The sequence below is a fragment of the Catharus ustulatus genome, chromosome 1 (genome assembly GCF_009819885.2).
Source record: "Catharus ustulatus isolate bCatUst1 chromosome 1, bCatUst1.pri.v2, whole genome shotgun sequence".
In the NCBI taxonomy this organism is placed as follows: domain Eukaryota; kingdom Metazoa; phylum Chordata; class Aves; order Passeriformes; family Turdidae; genus Catharus; species Catharus ustulatus.
Window position 1 is genome coordinate 68,590,665 of NC_046221.1, and position 24,810 is coordinate 68,615,474.

The window sequence follows — 24,810 nt, forward strand, 5'->3', positions numbered from 1 at the left end:
GTTGAATGCCTTCTAATCAATGTATGTTCAGTTTGGAAAACTCTAATTTTAGTTATTTAAGTGTCCCTTACTCTGGTTTATTCTCCAGGCTTGTCACCTTGTTGTAGAAGACTATCAGGTTAGGCATGATTTCCTGCCCATAAATCTCTGTTGACTAGTCATAATTACCTTGATATTCGTGGTTTCGGAGACCAAATGAATTCCAGGATTTTGTCTATGACCTTTCCAGGGACTGAGATGAGGCTCACTGTCCTGCAGTTCTCCAGACCTTCCTTCTTGCTCCTCTTGAAGATAGAAGAGATGCTTGGTCTCATCCATTCTCCAGGAACCTCTCCCAGTCAGGAGCGTATTTCAAAGCTGATTGAGAATGGCCTCACAGTGACATCAACCAGCTCTCTCAGCAGTCAAGGGCACAACCTCTCAGGCCCTGGGAACTTAAGATATTTCCATTTCGTTTAAGTGTCCCCTAACCAGGTCCTCCTCCACTGAGGATAAGTCTTCCTTGCTCCATTAGACTTTTCCTCTTATCTCTTGCCTGAGACTGCTGAATGCCAGCATGTGTGAACTACTGAAATTGTCCTCAGGACAGACATGAAACAGGAAATAGATGTATAGGTGAGGGATAACTGGGGGTGTTACATTATAACCAAGCCATTGAATACAAGAAGAAGCTCTTCCTCCTCCAGCACAGTCTTTGTTATTCTGTTTTTCCCAACACATGAAACAAACCTTTTCTTTTGAACCACTTAAGAGTTTTATGCAGATCTCATCTGAATGAAAAAACCCAAACATATTACATGCATTTTACCTAAGACTTTTCTTCAGATGAAAGTTAAATCACATGAATAAATACACATCTATCCCACTAGGTGTCATCTCATGGGCTAATGTGCCAAAAATCTCTACAATACCAAGGATGATGCCTTTGGGATAGGTGAGTTACAATGTGGACGTTGTTGTTTTTCAGAACCCCATAGAATCACACAAAAGAAAACAGAACTACTGTTGGACACATGAGGTTTTCTATTCACTGAAATTCAGATATAAGGTTACTTTTACAAATCTAATCTTGGTGTGTCCAATTCCTTAAGTGTATATGTGTGATGTGGAGTCACAGAATTGGATATTGCACATCCATTCCCTGCGGAGGATGGAAAAATCTCGCTCATAACAGTATGACCTTTCCATCCTATTGTTACATGCTCACTGCATACTATCAATAGTCTACATCTAACACTTTTTCCTGTGATGGTCAACACTGATCAATATTCCCACATCTTTTCTCAGCATGTACAAGCATGGACACACTGAGATATATTTTGGGGTGGGGAAAAGAGGATGCTCAGGCCATCAGGCAGCAGAACAATTGCAGCATCAGACTGGTGAGGGGGCACTCAGGGAGCCTCTGCCCAACAGTGCACAAGCCATGGGCTGGCTCACAGCAGCAGCGTTTGACATGTTTCCTCAAAGGAACAAGGCTCCACAATGCTCTGAATAAGAGAGCTGACTCTTTAGCTCAGGGAAGAGGGGTGCAGATGTTGAGGGCACAAACCTTGTTTTCAGGGTGTGAGAGCTGATGCATCTAGACCAACCAGTTATTTCACAGCAGTTAACCACTGTTTGTGTTTGCATAGCAGGACAAGGGGAGGGATCTTTTTATCCCTCCTTCACCTGGGAGAGGGCTGAGGCAGACAGACACATTTGAAGTATCAAGTGATTTTTGATTACCTCTTCTGGCCGGCTTTTGAGTTGGCATGTGGGGAAAATCTCATGTCTCCCTTTATTTGTACAGCTTTTGCTGATGTCGAGTACTGCTGCAAGTGCTCATCATTTCAACAAAGCCACACTTGGTTACCTAGATGGATACAGCAGAAGGAAGAATTAAATTAATGACTAGCTGTAAAAACTTATATGTAAACAGCATAGCAATTATTTTACATAAGGCATTTATTCTTGTCCTGGAAAAGAATTTCAGCCACTTAAGTTTGGTTCTTTTTCTGTCCTTTTCCAAATCCTTGCATCATTCATGGCCTCCTGTTTGTTTGCTATCATCTGCACCCTGCATTGATGAAGTGGGAATCTTGCTGAAGGCTATTATTGCAAATAAGGCTTAGTAAAATTAATATGGGCAGGAAGAGCAAGTTAAAGTAATCCAGGCAGTTTTTGTTCTACAGTGTCCTAATTTTTTAATCCTTCTCTTAGCACATACAGTATCTCTGAAGGTAACTGGCAACCATACTGGAGCCAAAACAATGTTTAGGAACTTGACTGCCTATCAGTTGTATCCCAGAAGCCAGGCAGGTAGTTAGAGTTCTCATGCAGTAGGTGCAAATTGTAGCCCCTTCTGGTATTCAGAATATACTCATTGACCTTCCCACTGCTCAATTTCTTTTGGCATTAATATACTTCTCTTTCCCAGAGTGGGAATACCGAGAAACGGCTTCCTCTCACCCCTTTCCCTCCACATTACACTGTTACTCATGGCACTGTGAACCCTTGGATGTAGGACTCAACACAGCAAGACCATGGTCGCAAACAGGGACTTCCACAAGCTACCCTAACGCCAAGTACTAGTGGCTGTAAGAGTGAACATTCAGGTTCATCCACAATTCACAGCAGTTAACACCAGCAGGTTCCTCACAGGAGATGTGCACACAGCAAGGAACAGTGAGGAACTACGGGCTGTAGTTTTCTAACAACTCACCTTCAGTATTTGCTTTGGAGCCCTCATGCTCTTCCCAGTTCTTGGCTGACTTAAATGAACGGCACAGACTATTTATATGAAGATGATAAGCCTAAGAAGGATAAGAAAATTCTACTTACATTAATTTATAGAATACAAAAATACGTAACTAAACTGTATCTGTGACTACAGCCAAGGACTTTTCCTTTTGCAAGCGCTTAGTCGAGCCTTTTAAGAGTAAACACCAGCAGTGCTGGTTTCTGTCCGAGAGAGGGTGCTAAAACAAAATATTTACTACAAAATATTCAGCGCTCCACAATTGCTCAATTCAGTGCTTCTGCCTGCATAAATTTATTTTGACTTAGTTTTTATTTTACTTGCTTGCAGCCGGCAATTTAATACAAGCTTTAGCTTTACAGACATACTACACCACTGTACTTTCAAAGCTGAAAATAACATTTAGAAAGAACTAACTATACCAGAGAACAACAAGGGAGCAAACTTCCAAATTTTCACTTCAGCCTGCTAACTCAGATTTGATCCCATGCAGTTTTATTACTGACAGTTCTGAGTTAATAAAATTAACAAAATTAACAAAAGTTAACTGAAGGTGGAGAAATTTAGGTTAGGTATACAGAAGAAATTCTTTACTGTGAGGGTAGTGAGGAACTGAAGCAGGGAAGTTGTGGAGCCTTGAGCAAGCTGATCTAGAGGAAGGTGTCCCTGTTTATGACAGAGAGCTTGGAACTAGATGTTCTTTAAGGTCCCTTCCAACCCAAACCATTCTATGATTCTGTAAAATTCTGTCACACTGAACTAGTAACTTCCCTGAACTTGTAACTTGGTGTCACTAGCAACATTGAAACCTGCAGATAAATAACCACTGTCCTGTGCCAAAAAAATTAGAAAAAGAAAGGATAACAGAAGAAAGATATCCTCTTTCATCTGAGCTGGATGCTCAGAGACAGAATTTTGCCAGTGAGTTAGATAGATGCTGACAGAACAATTTTGTGAAACAGGCACATCCTGAGTTTAAAGTCCAAGCTTTGGAAGAGGTCATGGTTAAGAGCAGTGACTGCTAATAGGTGACATGGCAATGGGAGACAGAAAGACTTTTCTTTCCTGAACTAAAACTTTCTCCTACTGATTGAAACTTAGTGCGGGCTGAGTGTTGCTGGTAGTTGACTGATCAGTGGTACCTTGTCCACCCTGTTTCCTACTGAGATGCAAGCCCCGTAGGACCTGTCAGCTCTGAAGTCATTGCAACTCAAAGGTGCTTTTCCTAAGATGCAGAGATATCAAAAAAACTGACTGGACAACCACCTTGGACATCTGGCTGTAGGAGACCCTGCCTGAGCAGGCTGATTGGACCAGCTGGTCTTCAGAGGTCCCTTCCCACCTCAACCAGTCTGTGATTCTGTAAATTAGGTAGTTTGTGATAAAGTACAATCCCTAGACCAGCAGTGCTCAAGCTAACTCCCTGTGGTATTGCACTTTGAACAGTGGAGGTTGTGTAACAGCATTGCTTCAGAATGAAGTGCTGTTTAAATTGACTCTTCTTACCCTGCTTGTTTTCAGGGAATTTCAGCTGGAACTAAGCAAGTCTATTTGTCTATATGTCAACTTATTTTTCTGCCTTTTATCTCAGGACAACATGCTGCTCAACAGTCACTGAAACTGGCTGGCTGCTGCGCTTGGTGCCTGGGATCCAACTAAATGCATGGCATCACTCTCCCTACAAAACAGATGAATCGAAATCCTGCCACAGCCCTTAAATCTCCAAATTCAGGTCGTTAGATAGGCGTTTAAAATATCCATGATGATATTACAGCTTCTCTTAGATGTCACCAGAATCCTATTTGTTCTTCAGTGGAGATGCTATTGTTTTTATAAAAAAGAAAGTTGCTGCTATAGAAGGAAACTGGTTAAGGAAGAAAACTATCAATTCGTATGAATATAATGTGTCAGGAGCTAGGAACTGAAGAAATTGCAAATGTGACATCTTTACCAAACTTGAATATATGTTTCTTTTCTGCTTTAGACAAAGAAGAACAAGAATGAAGACAAAAAATACCTTGTATTACCATATTCTAATTTCTAGATTTGTCTTGACACACTAACCCAGATTATTTTGGACTATAAAGAAATTGGAATAAAAATTGCAAAACCAAAGCATTGCAATGCGCTGGGTCACTTCTGTGTTCCTCTGTCAGTCATCTTCCAAACTTCCTTGCTCTACAGCACCTAAAGACTGCTGAGTTTTTTGGACAAAGAGGACAATTTTCTGTTTAGGGAACAATTTCTCTGGGGACAAAATAGGTATAAAAAAGTATTTCTCCTCAGTATTTCAAGATGGTTTGTAATAACACACAAAGAATTAAATAAATAACCTATGGAAAAGATGAAATAGGAGAAAGGCCATCAGGTCAGCCTCAGGAATTGCAACAGTGTAGACTAACATGCTGGAATTTGGAAGCTTGAGCAAACAAGTTTGTGTCTGTAAAAGTGGGTTAGAAATTACATAAGGACACGCTTCCACATGAATCTCCTGGCAGTATCATTTCTTGGCAAGCAGTGGCCCCGGGAAGATCGCCACCCTCACTGCCCTTGGTGGACCTCTGTGTCTAGGTCCAAGAGAAAGCAAGGGCTGAAATAGTACATGGACAAAGAGCTGATCAGGAAGGAAATCTAGAGGTCCAGAACATCAGTGTTACATTTTGGACAAATATAGCATGTCTGTACATCAAGTATGCTTTAGTTTTTTAATATGACACCAGTCCTACACCACACATGCTCTCCTTAACTTATTTCTATTGTTTGTCCCACTGAAACTGGGAAACACGTCTTTGGTTTGGTCAACCAAATTATGAACACAGAATTGAGAAGGCAGCTATGGAAGTCCATGTAATTTCTTGACAAGTTTTCCTTTAGAAAATAAAATAAAAATGAAAAATATTAATCGTTTTTAAGAAATACTATTTTGATTTTGTGTGCCAAATATTTCTTTATTAAATGCACAAATAAAGAAGCAGGAAATATTCAATCAACTTTGGTAATTTAAATAAGTATTTCATAGTAGCTGTAAGACTTTGTTAGCACTTGGAACAAAAATTAGTTTTGAAGGTGTGAGGTTTTGTGCTTGTTACACCAAGCACAAAGCCACTTCCTTCCCTGACTTTTTCTGTTGTGTGTCAGAGGCTGAGTTGTGATGGGATCAGTAGCTCCTGTTCTGTGTGATTTTTGTTTCCTTCCTAGCCAGCCTAAACATTTGCTTGTCAATCCATCCCTAACAGACAGCTCTCCTGGGAGATGCCACAGTTAGAATCATAGAATCATTCGGACTGGCAAAGACCTCTGAGGTAACCGAGTCCAACCAGTAACCATTAGGTGGTGGATCTCACTTTGGCGCAGAGTGGCGGATTCAGGGTTTCGGGGTGGAGAAGTTCAGCTTGTAAATGCGAGTGCTGGGCCATAGACCAAACCCAAGTTGAATAGAACAGATTCAGTGCTCCCAAAGCGGCTCGACAGCGAATTGAATCTTCCCATCAGGGTAGATTCCAACAAAGGCAAGCGGCCGCCATCTGCCGTCACAGCCGGGTGGGCGATGGAACAGCACCAGGCAGCCTCTCCCCGCTCAGCCCCGGCTGCCCACCGCCTCCCCATCCCTCCGCCTCGCTCTGCCCTCCCCCGGCGCTCCCTCCCGCCCCGCGCCCGCCCTCAGCGCCGGGGCCGGGCGGAGGCGGTGCCTTAAAGGGCAGAGCCGCGCCGAGCCCGGCGATACCCTGGACAGCGCCTGGCCGCCGCTCCGCCGCCATGGTGAGTGCCCCCCGCGTCCCCCGCCCTGCCTCCCCGCACACATCCCCCGCGCTGCCGCTGCCCTCTCCTCCCTGCCCCGCTCCCCCGGGCCGGCCGAGAGCCCCCGCTGCCCGCCCGCCCTCCTGCCGAGCCGCTGCCCCCGCTCCCGCATTCGGGGCGTGATTTTTCGGGGGGAAAGGGGGGCATGGCCTGAGGTGCCCCCAGCCCCACGCCACGCACCCGAGCCGCCCGCGCGGGTCGCGTCCAGCGGCTGAGCTGGGACATTGTAGGGAAGGAGGGAGGGACAGAGGGGCTTCGGGCAGCGGGGGAGGAAATGGGGTGAGGGAGCCCCGGGGGCACCTGCTCAGCGCGAGGAGCCGGGCGGCGTGCGGGGACTGGCACGTGGAGGAACGCGGTCCTGGGGGGAGGGAGGCATGGAGGCGGGGAGCGAGAGATGCTCATCCATCTCCCCCGCGCCCTGCCCCGCTCCGAGCAGGTGCATTCTGCTCTACTCCGAGGTGCGTTTGAGCGTGTTACATAAACCGATTATTCCCGTTAATTTGTTATCTTAACAGAAGCTCTTGCGTTAGCCATGCAATCTGTAGTGGAACACTTCATCTGTAGTGGAACACTTTTTTTTTTTTTTCTTCCGTGTAATGAATGAACAATGGAGTTTTAGATTCCAGTTCAGCATTTAAAAGAGTTTAAGTGGAACAATGAAGTCACCTATTTAGTGAGCAAGACCGATTCCCCACAGCATATTTTGTCTTTGCAGTCATAGTAACTTTCCCAAAGGGGCTCATCCTGTTTATAAACATTAAGTGTGATGCTGACCTTACAAAGTAGGAAAGTATCAAAGAAGTATTTTGCAGTTTTAAATTTTGAGGCACATTGGGACGAGTAATTAGGTGAAGCTTGTTGTATCAGAAGCTTGAGACATGATTAACAACAGAACCTAGTTTTTAATTTGTATGATTTAACAACAAAAATACTTCCCCCCGCGAAGTGTCTTTACATCATGTATAGTAAATTCTGTCTTCCTTGAATAAAATTCAGTTCACACCCTCTCTCCTCCGATAAATCCAGATATGAGTAATATCCAAATAGACATTCCATGAATTAACTTGAGTCTTCTTTCTAAAAGTTACGTACCCACCTGCAGTCAGTCTCTTTCTGCTGTGTATTTTATTTGCCACCAGTTCAGCCTTGGGATGACAGATATGAGAAGACCCTGTTGAAAGGACCTGAAATAGTGCAGTAGTTTATGCTTCCTAAGCCCCTCTGGAATGACGCCCCCACTACGTAATTGAATTCTTATTTCCTGTCAATTTGGAATATAAACACAAAAGCTATAACTAGATTACCTTAGCTGCACAAAGCCTAATTAATACCAGCCATTGATAATATCTTCCTTGTGGCAGAGGAAGAAGGTTACAAAGATACCTGGTGTTGCAGAAGGTAATGTGCATTATTTATCAGTAATTGGTACAGGTAATACGTAGGTGCTCAAGAGTACTGAAGCAGCGGGAAAGAAAGGTGAAATACCCTGAACTAGGTGAAATATTTCATTTTGATTCCTTCCAGGACTGAGATGAAATCAGTTATAATAGTGCAAATCAAGGAAGAAGCATAGGCATTGGCAACCTTGTACTAATGGAAATTATAGCTGAGATCTACCCCAATGTGTTATTTTTGGTTCCTAGAGCTGTTCAACTAACTCTGGCAATTTTTCTTGAAATGGCTGGAAGCGATAACCAGAAGTCACCATTCAGAGCTACACATGCGTTTGGATTAGCAAATTTTGCTCTTCTGTATGTCCAGTAATCTTAGTGTTCAAAGTTTCTGACATTTCCCAAGCTTTGTTGCTCACATATAAAGACATTTTGAAGAAAGAATTGCCAATCTGAGAAAGTTCTTGGAGTGGTATACAGGCTGAAGGTTACTTTGGCTCTAAAAGTTGGAAAGAGTGTCCTTGGTGTAGCAGTTACTGAAACAAAAACCTGAGCTATTGATGAAAGCTGTTGGAATGATGCTAATGCAGGGTTAAAAGTTACAGCACATCGATTTCTAGATGGACCTGGAGCTTGGGGGCAAGGGGTCATGGGGACATCAGAGTATACTACCAAAGGTATCAGGAGCAAATGTAGGACAAACAGTTTTTTGGCCTGAGTGGTGGGAAAACATTGACTAGGCATTCCCTTCTCTAGCATAGAAATAGAAATAAGCAGGTTTATGTTGCTAGTGTCCTTTAAACTCAACTGAGAGTTTTTTCAGCATCCTGAGTGTTCAACAGTCACTATTATTTGTAGAAAGTAGCATAACAAAACTTTTTCGTTTGTTTTTGCTGAAGCAGGAAACCACTGCCATCATAAAGCATTAAGTATTTCCTCAGCATCCTCACCGTATGAGGACAACCACAGTGGCTTAGTTCTTCTGTTTATGTAGTTCACTGCAGCTTTCCTTGCTTCAGTGAATCTAGGTCAAATTACACTGGCTCAGGATTTGGCTGCACCCTTGAACTTTAAACCGATTACACATTTTGATTTGTCAGTGTATTTTCCATGGGGTCAAATCCCCCTTTTATGGAGTAAGAGAGTGTATAACATTGCACAGTCATGGCAAAATATGCTTACAAAGGGTCTAGGTAGCACTAAAGTAAGCATAAACATGAGGACTGTATTAATAGGTGCCAGTACCTATACCTCTTCCAGGATCCAATGGTAGAGGGAGAGACAGAAGTAGAACATGGTTTTTAATTTCCTTCAGAGGCTTTGATACCCCTGTGATCTGAAGTCAACACAGAAAGACGTGTAGCTCTTGTAAGCATTCATGACCACCATATCAGGATATGGACCTTGATATGCGCATACACTGATTGCAGAGCATATACAAAGGGCCCTAGAGAGAGGAAAAAATGCCTCTTCTTTGTTGACAGTAGCCAAAATAAACCCCCGTCTCATTGTCTATTGGTGTTTGTTAGTCTCTCTGAATACTGCATGAGGAAGAGTATTGCAAAGACAATATTCTAGCCCCAGACAGTGACATACAAATTGGAAGAGAAGATTTTTCAGCCAACAGAGTTCAGCTCAGCACAAATACCTGATGACACAACATCCAGTGCCACAGCACCCACACGATCTCTCCAGCTCCAGCAGAGGGAATGGACTGCCATCCATAACCAAAGCAGGAAGGCAGGGGTTTGCCAGCTGACACAGAATTAATAAGCTATGAGAAAACATGCTGAAAAACTGCATATAAAACAGAAAAAATAGACCCTACTTGCACAGAAACTCAAGAAGAGACATTGAAGCCTTTTGCACATGTTGGAATTGATTAGGAAAAACCTTCCAGGAACTGAAGTAAGAGTCCACCAATTCATTTGCATAGTTACAGATGCCTGCTTACCAAAACCTGCGTGCTGCCCTTGGTGTTGATCCCTCTCATCTCTAGGAAGATCCTTTGATTCTTGAAGACTGATCATTGTATCTTCATTACAAGCAGTCTGACTTACGAAAAAAAGCACAGTCTTCTTGTTCATCAGGCACTCAATTTTACATTTGTTTAACTTTATATCATCTCTGGACTTTATTGAAGAAAAAGGTTAGTCATAGGTAAAGACTTTAAATTTGAACCTCTGACTCAATCAAAAGTTGGGAAAAAAGCCTGCAATAGTATTTTCTTGAGGCATTAGTAGAGTCCAAAGTAAGGCAAATATAAAGGGCTGGTTTATTCCCTGATCTAAGCAAAATTCAAGTGAAAATAAATAGAATAATATCATAATTCTTCCTGATGCTTTCATGCCATGCTGTATGAGAGTTTTGTTAAACACTGCCTGTAAAACTGATTTAGAAGTTGAGGCATTATTAAGCCTCATTCAGAGTCTGAAGTCTGTATTCAGTGATAAAGTAGTATGTCACAAATGCAGCCTGATTTGTAATTAAAGAAGGTAATGGAGAAGGGAGGAAGATTATGAGGATGGAATTAAGTGTACACCTGGTTATTCCAGCCAGAGAGCTGCTGGGATGAGCCTTCCATGTGAGGCAGTGGTGGGAAGGTACAAGGGGGATTGCCCAGCCGTAACACAGAAGAAACACCCTAGGATGTGCAGCCCTGTCACATTGTTAATACCATAGTTCAGACTTTGAGAGCACCAAATTTACCAGCCCATTTGTGAGGACCTGGCAGCAGTGGAACTTGCAAATCCATTATCTGCTCGCATCCTTCATAGCCTGCCTTACTATATGCTAAATACATGGGCCTAATATCTGAATGGCTGCATCTTTACCCACGGGACTACCCACAGCTGATGAGTACAATAGGAAATGAAGTGAATATTTATGACTTCTGTGGGGCTTCTTATCTACCTAACTAACAGCAAAAGCCACTTTTCATTTTGGAGGACTAGTTAAATTCAGATTTAAGAGGGTAATTAGAATTCTTTACATTTTCAAGGAATGACAACATTATATTGGCATTAATACTGAAAGTGCTCTGACTTGATGTCAGTCTAACAAGAACCCAATGATAATTTTAAATATTGAGTTCATCTAGATAATGACTTTTAAACTGCACTGAATTTCTTTTTTCTCAGTCAAAACTGACTGAGTGATAAAGTGGTAAAAGTCAGCTCCCCCATACTGAAGGAAATCTCTCTGGTAGAAATCTGTACACACAGAAATGTAATTAGAGAATAAAAAAATTAAGATAATTTTCATCATCATTTGGAGAGATTTTGATTTTTTTCACCCTAAGGAGGACAGATATGAAAATGAAGCAAGAAATAGTTCATACTCCATGTCATCATTTGAAAACCAAACACAGCAAGAAATGGAAATTAGAAGTAGGGTGACCAAGTTTCAAATAAATATCCTAAACCCAAGCATTAGGAGCCATAACCAAACCAGTCTTCCCCTAGATCCTAAAGAACCTCCTACAGGATGCTAGTCAGCAGTCACCACGATTCATGACACTTTTTAGGCAGCAAAGACAATGCAGTACAGCAACCTAACAGGGGGACTGACTTACACACTTGATAGAAAGTCTGCAGCTGTTGTTATTTCCTCTGTGTGACAATAACTGATGCAGTTTGCAGACATTGTGTATCATTAGGGCATTACCATGCAGCACAGTCATTACCATTTTTATTCTGAGGAAAGTGTCCGTCTGAGTGTTTCCATGGTGTAATGGGTTTAAGAGTCTGGGCTTTAAAATTCCAGTTATGTGTGGATTAAGCTCTAGGATACTCACTGCTGGGGCTGATGGAGAAAGGCAGCTAATTAGCATGTGCACCCTCTTATCCTGTGCCAGCAGACAGCGCTCTGTTATTTGGGTTCCACACAATTTTAAGAAGAGATGTCCTTGGAGTTCATTAGGGTTCATTTAGGGTTTTAAAAGAGGTAAATTTAGAATTGTTTTGGAGAGGGAGATATAAGAGAACTCACATACTCTCTATTTTCTTCTTTATTAAGCTTGAAAATCATCTATCATTTCCTTTCCTCTCCTTGCCCAGTCTTCTTTAAACATGACTGAAGTCCAAAACATGAATTAGCATTTGAAATACAGGAGTTTGCCCTCAAGGATTTAAGGGAGAAATGGAAGAAAGGAAAAAAAGTTAAGGACCAGTTATCAGAAGAAGATATTTCCCTCTTTAATTGTTGTTTTGTGTTCTTAAGTGACACTTCGGAAAACAGGTATCAGCTTCTGTTTCCTTATTTCCCCGTATTACACTTGCATTTTCACATCCAACTATAAGTGAAACAATACTGTATCTTGCATTTTTCTGTAAGCATAGATAAAACTGTTCCAAAAAGCCAAGTGCTTTCAAATTGGCAAGGAATAAATGGTTGGCAAACTCTTTGAGAGTGATTTCCTTGTCAGAGAATTGGCACATCTTCTTGGTAAGGCAGTTCTGAATATTACTGTCCACACCCGCTTCCTCTCCAATTGCTGTCTGCAGCCATCCAAGTTACTGCTGCTGGGGTTTAAAAGATTAGCTGTGAGGTTGTGCAAGTTCTGATCTTGTAGGAGTTGATATTTGTGTCAGAACCAAGTTTTACTGTGCACATGGTGTAATTTTTTCCGGATTTGGCAATAGTCCGTGCAATTCCAGAGGGGAAAAAACATTGTCTCTTTTTATATTTATATGCTTGTCAATATATTATTTAAATATCTTTATGTACTAAGTAGTTTACACAATTGGCATTATAACTGGCTACTCAAAATTATCCTCCTCCCCAAATTCAGATGCTTGTGTGAGATGAAAAATATCCCATGCAACGGGTTATTTTGTAGAACCAGCTGCATCTCTCCTCTCAGCTGTTAGTATTATGTGCCTTCCTGGAGCAGCATTTCAGTGTTACGTTGCTGTTACATCAGACTGCACTGTGAATTTAAATCTTAAAGTCACCCAGAAATTACCTAGAAGAACCCACTTACTTTGACTTGGCTTCTTACCAAGACATATGTGTTGATACTGACAGAAGACTATGCATGAAGCCGGACAAAAACTCCATATTTTCAAATTAATGAAGGGAAAAGAAAAATGAAAGATTTCAAAAACAAGTGTATCAGAAACCAGTCCAAATTAGCAAAGTCTTTGTAGGTTCCTTTCTTCTTCCCCCTTCCTGCTGCTACTGAAAGCAGAATATCTTCCAGACAGAAATGATCATCACTCTCCAAATAGTAGACAGCTTATTTGAGTCACCTAAGAAATACAAATCTTCTCCCAAAAATTAGTTATGTCCACTGAAAAATGTGTTAGAAGAATCCAGTCTCACCCTTAAAAGCACCATTGGAAATTTGTCCTGTTCAAATACTGGAGTTAGTGGCTTTATCTGTCAGCTTGATGATTAAGAACCATGAGAAAGTACTGCTCAATGAGTCCTTTCTCAGAACCCAAAAAATGAAGCACATCACAACTCTAGTTTTACAGCATTCTTTTCAATTTCCAGGGCTCTAGTTTCAGGCAGAGATTTAGTTACTTATTCTCTCGAAGATTTTTTTTATTTTTCTGATATGTGTCAAAAGCATTGCAGGATCTTCGTGCTCTCCTTTGAAAGCTGAGATACAACTTGTGATTTCTTGGTGCTGAAACACATTTGAAACTTGTCTTTAAAACTGGCAATTTGTGCAAGGCAACAGAATATGTAGCATTTACCTTTATTGTTCTGCAAAACAAAAATATGTCTCCATTTCAGTGAAAACTGAAATGAAAACCTTTTGGATTTAATGCAGTTATTTCTTCCTTACTGCTGTAGACTTTGTAAGCCTGCATTTCAACAGCATCTGCAAAAACCCTTGAAAAATAAAAGGCTAGATAAAGGGTTTTTTTTGCTTATGATAACCGAAAGAAAAACTAAAAAATATCCCTTATAACCTACCCTGGAGAAAAATAACCATTTTTTTCCCCATTCTACATTTACTAAATTAGCGGCATAATTTCATTTCAAATCTGGTATATAACTAAAATGTACCTCCAGGACTACATTTAATAGTTTGGGTTTTTTTCACAAAATAATTTCTTTGTCATCATTTAGGAGGTAATTTTCTTCTGTTTGCCAGACACCTTTGGGAGATGACAGAATTCAGATCAGAAAGTGCTTTGATGGAAAGCTACAAGTTGAAAGTCAAGACAGAAAGCAATGTCATTAAGACTAGTGTAGAAAGGAAACAAGACAGCACTGTCCCATTTTTGCCCTGGATTGTTTTGCTGAGTTTAAAGGAGTATATATCAATATTCTGGCTTGTTAAACCTCAGCTCTTGCTGGAGTTTGACATGCATACTGCAAGCACTTAGTAAACCCAACAGATCCTGAGCACTCAATAGGATAAGGAACGTCCTGATCAGCTGAAAACAAGAACCCCATACTAGTCCAAAAATTTGGGGTTTCATGCGTTCTTGCTTCGTTTAAAAAGGCATTCCCCCACTGTTCCACCTCCAAATGAGAACAGCATTGATAAGACACTGGTGTAAGTGTAATTCTCAGAGGTTTTCATTGGATGCAATATGGTGGTTGTTTTAGCAAAGAGGACACAATATTATTCAAATAATGAGTCAGTGTAAATTAAGAACACTGAACTCAATAACAAAGTGAGATGATTAAATACCTGTGACACTTCATTCATCAATCCAGCATTAGATGAGGTTTGAGAATTTGTTACCTTAAATGATCATGCATTTGACTCCACAAACCAGTTTAGGATATATTTTGATCAATATACAGTTGATCAGCTCCTCAGGTTAATACTGCGGGTAACTCAGTTTAAATTAGGAAGGAGACATATGCACAGTCAGAATGAAGGAAGCTTTTGATTTCAATTGGAACCCTCAAATAACACAGTGTTTATACCTAGCTGGGGAAAGTACCAGAGGACACCTTCAGGCATCACCTCCTGTTTTGTTTCTTGTAACCTTCATAAAAGAAATACAGTAATTTCACGACCATAAGGCGCACCAGACTATAAGGCACACCGGACTATAAGGCGCACTTCCAGGATCAGGGGAAAATTTTAGTCAAAAGGGTGCTCCTTATAGTCGTGAAATTACTGTAATTTTAAATAGATGGATTTTCTTTACAATCAGTGATACTTGGAATTCTTTTATTTTACCTTCTAACCTAACTCTCACAGCTGTCACACATTTATTTCCTCACCACAGTTATAGAATTCACAGACTGTAACAGAGGAATATATTTCTTGCTATAGTTGGTTTTCCAGGGGAAAGCTTCTTAGCACTGCTTTCTTGCCTGAAACATCTTAGTACTGTATGATATTAAATAACTAGATTTACCATTATTACCTTTGCCACTCTTTCAGACAATGCATTTTACTGGCAAACAATTATTTTGTGTCTGCTAGTTGGTTTTTCTCCCTTAGTTGGTGCTTTTGGGGGTTTTTTTGAGTACAGAAGGTTCTCATTTTATCTGTTTTTGAGGTTATCTCTACTGAAACTTAAAGCAGCTGCAAGTGCCAACCATGCTGCTTCTAACTTCTCCTGTAAAACAAAAGTATTTATTGCATTTACTTGCTAGAAATTGCCATCTCTTCAAATAGTTATTCCTAACAACACATATATAATGCAAAGTCAGAAGTGATGCTTATCCTTCTTGGAAACCTAAGCTTGTGAGGATATTCATTTTCTGGAAAGCGGTACTTGATCACTGCCTGTGATGTATATCAGGTCTCAGATACTTCAAGCTGACCTTGCCAGCAACTCTGTTTTCCTCCCACCTGCTGTCTGTCCACTGCAGAGCAGCACTGAACCTGATCAGTGCTTAACTATCAAGGGAACCAAAAGTTTTCCAAATGATGTCTGTCTTTATACTGGCTGTTTCTTCTGAGAAGCAATTCACTTAGCCTGGAGGGGTGTGACAGCCACTGCGGTGCAACACTCTCATGGAGCTCTTATGTCACATGGAAATTCCCAACTTCAGTGGCACTTGACTTTACAGGTCAGCTTAGGCTGATCCTATCAGATGATCTTCCTGAATGCTGAAGAAAGCTAGCTGTGGGAAAAGCCTCCACCAAGAAAGCTGATCTTCTAATGCTGGACATAATCACAACATAATCAACCTCACAAGATGTATTGCAAGACCACCAATACCCACTGAAGTACTGGATGTTTTCTAGTCATGTTCTCTTTACTACATTTACATTCTCTACATTTCTTTACATTATTAGATATTGTGACATGCTTATCTTTTAGAACTTTTTGGGTTGTACTTTTCTTCTTTCACTCAGCAGTTACTGGTAAATGGTATCTAGCATCAAATGATAAATTGGGAGATAAATGTCTATTAGAAATCACAAGCTTGAAATCCACTTGATTTAAAATTTAAGGTACAGATTTTAGAAGTAGATATTTTTACCTAAAACTTCATGCTTCTTTCCCAGAACAATTTATACTCCCAATTGAAAAGCTTGCTGTACTGAGTTTCGTGCCTGCGCTTGTCACACAGCAGTTAGACAGTTTTGTACATGGGTAATGACCTCGAAGTGAAATTGAAAGGCTTTGCATGTGCTGGAAGATTAAGGCTGAAACCTTAGAAGCTGGGATGTGAACTCTCTAATCCTCAGCAGCATGCTACAAACACCTCCCCCCTCCTCCATTCTTTTCCTTCCCCTTTTCCAACTTACATCCCTATAAATAGCTCAGGAAAGGTTCCATTCGCTTGGGCAGAAACTACAAGAAATGGCACAGCAAATGGCTGCAAACCAAGAAAAACCATTTCTCTAGTGGGGAAAAGAACACACCCAGATGTCTTTCACCCAAACTGCAAGAACATGAACATCTGAGTGCTGTTACTTTTAAAGATGTAGCTAAAGCAGGATACAAGACGACCCATGTTACCAGTCCCTGCATGGACAGCAACAGGTAGAAAACATGCATACACATGCCTCAAGCTTAGTTACCTTGCCAGCATCCTGCTTTCCCTGGTTTTGAAGAGAAATTAAGATAGAAGAGCTCCACTCCTGACAGTGGGTCCAGTGAGTCTGGGCAAGGGGAGTGTTACATCCATGTGGAGCTCTGCTGGTTTCTCCAGCAGCCAGCATGGCATTTACCCATAACATGTTGGGCTATAATTCTGCTGTGAACATGCCCCCTCATAAATCTCCTGCTTCTTCCAGGGGCAAGGGGATGGGAATTTGTCCTGTTTAATGTTCTTTATAATATAATTCAACAACTTGAGCAGGTTAGATTATGTATCAGGATAGATTTTGCTTTTTGGCAGGTACTTAGCCCAGTTTGACTAAGTGTTTATTTTAGGTGCAATTTTCCACAAAGGAAAAACAGCTGGGCAGAATTCATCTTCATAGATATAATGTGTAAATAGGACACTCGGGAGAGGGTTTTGGGGGAAAAAGCAAACACCTAAGCATTATTATAAGTGTGCTTTTGTGGGTTTTAATCCCACTTTGTTCCTTTCTGAGCTTTCTGAATTTACAGAGGTCAGTAAAAATCTTAATTTAGAGCTATTCATTTTAAATATAATTCTGGTTTTATTGTTGCAGTGAAAAGCTTGAAAGTATGATTTTAACTTCTAGACTGTGTAAATTTATGGAAACAAGAACTTGGTGGCTTAGTTCAGTAAAAATGCAGGGTAGAGGGGGTTTGATTTGGAGGATCTATACTAAAGAAGTCACTACAAAAGCTAGCCAAAGACATGAACACCTCTCTTCTCCTGTTCCAGCTGCACCAGCTCCCAGGCACACAGCATCATTCCTTTGCTGCAGGTCACAGTCCTGCATGACTCACAGGAACTTGGTACAGGGTACAGTAAATTCACGAATACAAGCCACACTGAGTATAAGCCGCATCTCTGGGTGTTGGCAAACATTTCGGTTTTTGTCCATAGATAAGCCGCACCCGAATATAAGCCACTTTGTCCTTCGCAGCGAGGACCCGCGTGCAATTAGTAACAGAACCGCGGGAGGGCGGGGTTTACTGGCTGAGCTAAGGCTGTGCAGGCTCGGCCCGCTAGGGGCCGCTGACGGGGCCAGATGGCCCAGCCTGGTGCTGCCACTCGGGGCCGGCCGCCGCTGCCACTGGGCTCGGTCACCCCGGGTCGGCGCTGCCCTGCGGTGGCAGGCAGGGACGGAGCTTCCCCTGCTCCTACGGCAGCGGCGGCGGGCGGGGACGGAGCTTTCCCGCGCTCGTGGCGCCGGCGGCGGGCAGGGACGGAGTTTCCCCGCTCCTGCCGCGGCGGCGGCAGGCGGGGACAAAGCACCCCGTCGGCTCCCCGGGCCGCAGCAATGGCGGTGCGGGCTTCCCCCCCCCTCCCCGGGCCGCGGTGGGGGCGGCCCGGGTCCCCCCTCTCCTCCCCGGGCCGCGGCAATGGCGGCGCCGGGCCCCCCCCCCCCCCGTCTCTCCCCTGGGCTGTGGCAGAGGAGGAAAGAGAGCTCTCCCGCCTCTCTCCCCGCCCCCCGTGCTGCCTACAGGGAGCCAGGCTCCACCCGCGGTGCAACAGAGTAGCGATTTGTAACAATCGCAAAATGCCGACTTTGCAGCTGCTCGGCTCAGCACTCTGGCAGGCACTTCTGAGGGTGTATTAGCCGCTCCTGATTATTAGCCGCATTTCCGGTTTAGGAGCAAAATCTTAGTCAAATTGGTGCGGCCTGTATTCGTGAAATTACTGTATTTTAAGAGCTCCTGTTTGGATAGTTTCAATTAACCAATCCCTTTATCTGAAAGAGGAAACAGCTGTAGAACGAGCACTGCCAACATCTCTGCAGTGTCATTCCCAGCCCAGGGGAAGAACAGCTGAGGAGCCAGTGCTTGGCAGTCCAACTCTTCAGCAGCACAGTGGCTTTCATGGTACTTAAAATGCCACAGATGTTTAGCTCTGATTTAGTTTTTCTGTTTGTTTATAAGGAGTTCAGGGCAGTCAAATAATTGCATCAACTGGAGACTGTTTCACTCATGAAGATGAAAGTATTTTCACGACTATTATTTTTGTCGGAAAAAGTAAGGTATCCTATGTTACGATTTTCTACTTACACACAGAACCTTTTGTATTTTTAAAGCAGGCTTCTGTACACATTCTGTATCTATTGCACCTTTAAAGTACTTCAGGAGTATGAAATTAATAGTAGTGAATTTCATAGAATCATAAGGTATTGACTATATGTACTGTACATGGTTGAGTGATGCAAATAAAATCTGCTGCATTTCATCCATTTTCTTACATACAGTACCTGTAGCATTTTATATGTAAGAAGTGCATTCTGCTTCATACACCTTGTCTACAAGACTTTGTTACTGGTTTGAAACAAGTGTTAATTACATGTATCTAGAGAGCTGTCAGTTTTTCCAACATCTCTCACAGTTTTCCTTTTTTTTTTTTTACAAGCTTCGCAGGCTGTATTCAATCTTCTACCACTCCTGTCCTTAGCAAAAGTGTGTCTATAAAGGGAATTAAAACTACAGGAAAAAGTCTGAATTAAGCCATTATTTAGTTAGTATTTCACAAGTTGTGTTTTTGACTTACAGTTTTCTGATGGGCAACTGACAACTGCCTGTCAAAGATTACAAGATGTAAAAAGCACCCTAACTCTGTATTTAATTTTTAAATGTTTACATTTTAAATACTTTATTTTAATTCAATTTCTTGTCCTTTAAAGATAAAAACCACACAGCCCTACTTTTAAGTGTGCCCAGAGGAACTAGAAATGCTACCCACACAGAGTTTCAAATACTCCTGCCTTGTCTCCCCTGCCAGCAGCTGAGGACCCCCCCAGCACTGGTACAAGCTGTTTAAGAAACTCAGGCAAAACTGTTCAGTGGGGGAAAGCTCCAGCCAAGGAACACATTTTATAAAATCCTTTTTGATCCCCCTGCCTGTATCAGGAGGGGCAGTCAGTCCCTTCCACATTAATCCCTGCCGTGGGGACACAGTTGCAGACATCTGGGACGGCAACCAAGAAACCTACTTCTTTGGCATAGAGTGCCCTTTGTCCTCCTGCACTGCCAGGATTGTGGGAAAACCAGAGCTCTTGCTTTTGGGTCTTTTTTTGGGGGGGGTTGTTTTAGTTTGAGGGTTTTTTAAGGTTCTTTGTCCAACAAGCCATGAGATCGTGTGCTGAGGCTTAGGATCTCCTATTCATCTCAGATCGTGAAGTTTGTTGCAGCAGAAAATGAAGAGATTTTCACAGTACTAGAAAGGATATGTTGTCAGCTTGTCCCTGTTTCTTTCTCCAGAAAAACGATCAATTGTGTATGCCAAGCACAAAATAAAAGTCCTGCATGCATACTAACTTATGAAATCAGCTTCTCAGCAGCAACAAAATCTGTCTGCAAATAGTGAGGAAAACAAACTTATCAAGATACGGCATAGAGAAAACTGAGCTACCATGTAAACTTGTGGTTGTAATTCTCCCCTACCATTTCATTTGCTCCCCATGCCCTTTTGGTTTATTTATTGTACGGGTCTAAATGCAGAATGCAAAATCTTTGCTGCAAAAAAAACGTGTAGTAGCACGTGCAAATTTTGGGCAATACAATACCCAGTATATATTTGGGGAATATTCTGTTCCAAAACTAAATAGTCTGGTAAATCCAAAGCCTTAAAGGGATGATTTCCTCCTTTGTTTTGGTAGAACTATTTTCCTGTGCTTCTCAAAGTGCAGCTGGCTGTCTTGCTCTTATATAAGATGAAATTGTATACTGGTTCTTCATACACAGTTTGGTTAGCCATCCTCTACCAAGCCTAGTTGTTTGGAAGCAGGTAAGTTAAGCTGTGCAGGCTTTCGTATTGCTGATGTAAAATTAATTCTGACACTGATCTGCCTTCCCAACACCTCATAATGTCAACAAGAGCTGAACAGGCAATTAAGAAAACAACTGAAACAGAATTAACCTCTCTCTAAAAAAACTAATTGGGGTTCTTTGCTTGTAAGTTTAAGACCTGCCTGCTCCAAAGGAAACCTTTCTGTTATTCAAGCCATAACCCGTTCCCATGGATTGTTGCTTGGCCTGAGAAAGTGATGTATTCACTCAGGCTGTTAGAAGGAGGCAGAATTTTTATCTACTCTTTCATTTTTAACTGATTTCCTTTTTGTTTATTCCCCTCATAGTCATATATTCTTGTCACATTGTCACTGACAGGAATTATGATCCAGCTCAGGTCATTCTGTAATTTTAAATCTGATTGTTAGAGCAAAAGAAAATGAGGTCAATAATTGCTACCATTTTCATGGGAACTGGCAGGCCACATCTGAGGTCTCCCTAGAGAAATCTTCTTTAATTACAAGTTAAGCTGATGTTCCCCTGTGTAGCAGGTAGAATTGAGCAGGATTACTTTTAAAAGGATTGCACTGATCTGCTTTGGTGACAGTTTCATTTTGAAATTCTGATAACAAGCAAGAGGATGGATTATAAAGATACGGTTCTTGGGAGTGTACATGACTGACAGGTGCTGCAAATTGGGCCACAGCAGCTACTCTTCCTTTTTCTTTACTTTTAAGGCTATATAATATCTATTTTAAGAGCTGAAATTGGCTTGCATTATTTTAGTGACTACTTGGTACCTTCACAAAGAACAGAGGAAAAAAAGATTTGGAATTGTAGAAGGGAAATCATGCAAGCAATCATTCAAGAAAGGGGATTTTTCGCTTGGAGACACTGCGAACATCAGCCTTTGGTAAGATCAAGAAATAAAAAATGTGTAAAAAGCAGAATGCTTTCAAGCACTTCAATTTTGAAAGGGTTTTGTAAAACCAAGTAAATATTAATGGGTTCTTAAATCACTTTTGTTCTAACCATTGCAATTGTAGTGCAGAACCTCCCAAATTTCTTTTCCTTGTATTTAAAAAAAAACAAAACAAAAAACAAACAAAAAACCCAAAAAAATAAACAAAAAAAACCCAAAAAAACCACCACAACTTGAACAGCTGATTAATTTTGCAAAAGCAATTTATCTCACAATAACTGATCTGACAGTAGTGTGACTGGTAAAACAAGTCTTGCCTCATTTTATGTGAGCAGTTAATATTTTCTATGACTCCTAGCAGGCTGCCTAGTCCAGAAACAAGACTGAGGTCTGAAATAGCTCACATACTTACACCATTTTCACTAAAATTCTTCTGCCTCTTATTGCTTTCTCACCTGTGGTATTGATGGTATTTTAGGCTGATTTGAACCCTGACAGAAACCATAAAGCAGCTATTCCTCCATCCTTATTCCCATGTGTGGGATGAGCAGGTGCAGAGCTGAGCGGGACTACAAAACCAAGTGAAAATAGCCCTCTTGTTAAATAAAATTTAAAATCCCAAAGCAGAAGGAAGCTAAATATTAATGCTCTTTTATCAGAAGCCAAATGTCTGGAGTATGTTGGCCCCCCCAGCTGAAAACAGCTCAAACTCTCATTTCCAATGTGAGTCACCAACCATCAACCCACAACTGATCAGGCTTGAGAGAAAACTGCTCCTGCAGCATCTCATGGCTGCAAAGGCCTGTCACACAGAACTGAGGTGCTTGCAAAGTGCCTCCTTTTGGCAGCAATCTCCAAAGCCAGGCAATCCATTTTCAGGAATTTTACACCAAGTGTTGCATAACTCACTTCTCAAATGTAACTGCACTAAACCAATACATGCTGGGCTTTGAGTTTTCATCTTGCATTATTATAAATTTCTCAATAAGAAGCAAAACTTACCCTTCTACTTCACTACAGCTGAAATCTGGCATTTTCAGAGAGGCAGAAGGGTTCTCTTTGTGATACCTCAGTATCATGAGTTAAAACCATCTTTTGGAGGAACAAGGAAAAAGTAGAAAACAGGGTATGCTTTGTTAGCTAGGAAGAGAGAATGAAAACACAAATGCAAAGCTTTTACAGTTTGATCTTCATTTTGTATCACGATTTTTTAGAAAAATGAATGTTAGAAGATCCAAAAGTAATTTTTTTTCCTTTCATTGCATTGGATTATCATCCATTCCATTTCCCCCTATTGTGTGAGATAATTTTACCAATCCCTAAACTGTTGTTTCAGACAAGCAGCAGCAGGAAGGGTTGTCTATAGATTCAGACTGTAAAAAAAGAAAAAATTCAGCAGTGAAAATGGATATTGCAGCTGTAGAGGAGAGGGATTACAGCTGGAGAGGGGCATGCGCCTTGCTGTAGCTACAGCCATGAGCAAGATGGGGTGCAGGTGTGTTTTGGGAAAGACCAAGCATAGCAGATCTCCTTGGGTCACCCTGCCATTCTGAGGTGACCAGCTAAAGCCTGGCTTGGAGCTCAGAGAACAGAAGCAGAGCGTGCTTGCTGTTTTGGGGGCAATGAGCAAGCTCAAAGGGATCTGCTTCCTCAGGGTGAAGAACACTTGTACCCACAATTTGTACTCACAAGTGCCACGTGAGCAGCATGGCAAAGGCTCTGCCTTGAGCAGGACACTGTTTCTCTTATGATTCCCTGTGAATAATACTCAGAGAGCCATAAGATGCCTCAGGAGGGGTTGTTAGGAGAACTGTGTGGCCTGACTCATGTGGAGGCCACCCAAACTCACACTCCACAGAGCAAAGTGTGGAAGTTTCTCAACCTTCAAGCCTCAAATTCATCTGCTTCCCTTTCAGCAGAAGGAAAGATAACACAGGAACAGATACTGAAGGGTGGGGCTGGCTTTCTGCCACCAGCTGCTTTGGCAGAAAACGGGAATTAAGTCGGGGAGGTTTGTGCCAAGTCCCTTCTGGGCTTGTTCTTGTCTGCGGTAGCTTCTATGTGGCTGTGGGAGCTGTTTCTCCACTGTGGGCAACGACAGGGGATGTTTGCTTGGTCCACAGTTCCTCTTCCTAACGTTATGGTCTGGTTTGGGTGTGTAAACACCACGAAAAGTACCATTGGCATGAATGGAACTGCATAAACGTGACATTATTCACCAGAGGCGCATGGAATCTGCACAGAAACTTGGTTAAGGTACATGATTGCCAAAAGATTTATTTCTAACTCCCCAAAGAGCAGAGGCATATTATCAAGAGGAAAGATTTCTTCTTTGAGCAATCTGGTCTAGTGGCAAGTCCCTGCCCATGGTAGGAGGGTTGGAACTAAATGATCTTTAAGGTCAAACTTCTCTTCTACCTAACTTGAATTCATATCTAACACCTTTTTATGACTTTCTTAATGCTTGGGCTAGCACATCCCCCTGATTTTTTGAGGGAAGTCAGCCATGACCACCATCAAAGAAAAGGGAAAGATTTGAACTGAAATAATGTATCTCAACAGCTGGATTCTAGTCTCTGCTGTGACACAAACTTAAGTTTTCCATAGGGAGACAAGAGCTGTAGTTGCAGAAAAATAAATTCCAGAGTTAACTGCCAGCCTGAGGCTCAGGGTAGATTTAGGATGCAAGCTGAAGGTCCACTGGCAGATTAAACAGAGAGCAGGTGTGAACACTGGTGTTGCAGGCACACCTGGCTGCTGTCCCTGCATGTATCCAGGTACTGCTTTCTTATCTTGGCTGTGTTTGCAAGGGGAAACACTTGTGTAGGTATCCAGCTCCAGAAGCAGCCACTGCTGCTCAGTTACCACCCTGCAGAAAGGGAGCTCCTGTACCCTCTCCAAGCCCATCTGTCTGCACAGTGCAGGGAGTAGGGTGCCCAGGTCTTGTGCCTTTGAAAAAGGAGATTCCACATCTCCCTTGGGACCACAAAGGTCATCAAGATTCGTCAGCATCACGCACCACAGCACTACACCCCAGACATCTTGGGTGATTGAACTTTTTCTTGAAAGATCTGTTTGAGTAGAGAGAACACAGAACTAAAATTGAAGATGAAATTAAATTCAGTTTGATGGTGTAAGGAACACCTTTTAGGATGCTCCTGGTAATTTAGGCAGTCAAATATTCTG

General features: G+C 41.9%; 1 protein-coding gene across 1 annotated transcript in view; it reads left to right on the plus strand.

Moving 5' to 3' along the window:
- Nucleotides 1–6,407: 6,407 nt before the first annotated feature.
- Nucleotides 6,408–24,810, plus strand: part of ELOVL2 (ELOVL fatty acid elongase 2) — a 51,446-nt gene continuing 33,043 nt past the window's right edge. Inside the window, exon 1 of the mRNA XM_033066737.1 lies at nucleotides 6,408–6,499. Within this exon, the coding sequence (XP_032922628.1) occupies nucleotides 6,497–6,499 (3 nt within the window). The 5' untranslated portion in view covers nucleotides 6,408–6,496. The remainder of the gene's footprint in view (nucleotides 6,500–24,810) is intronic.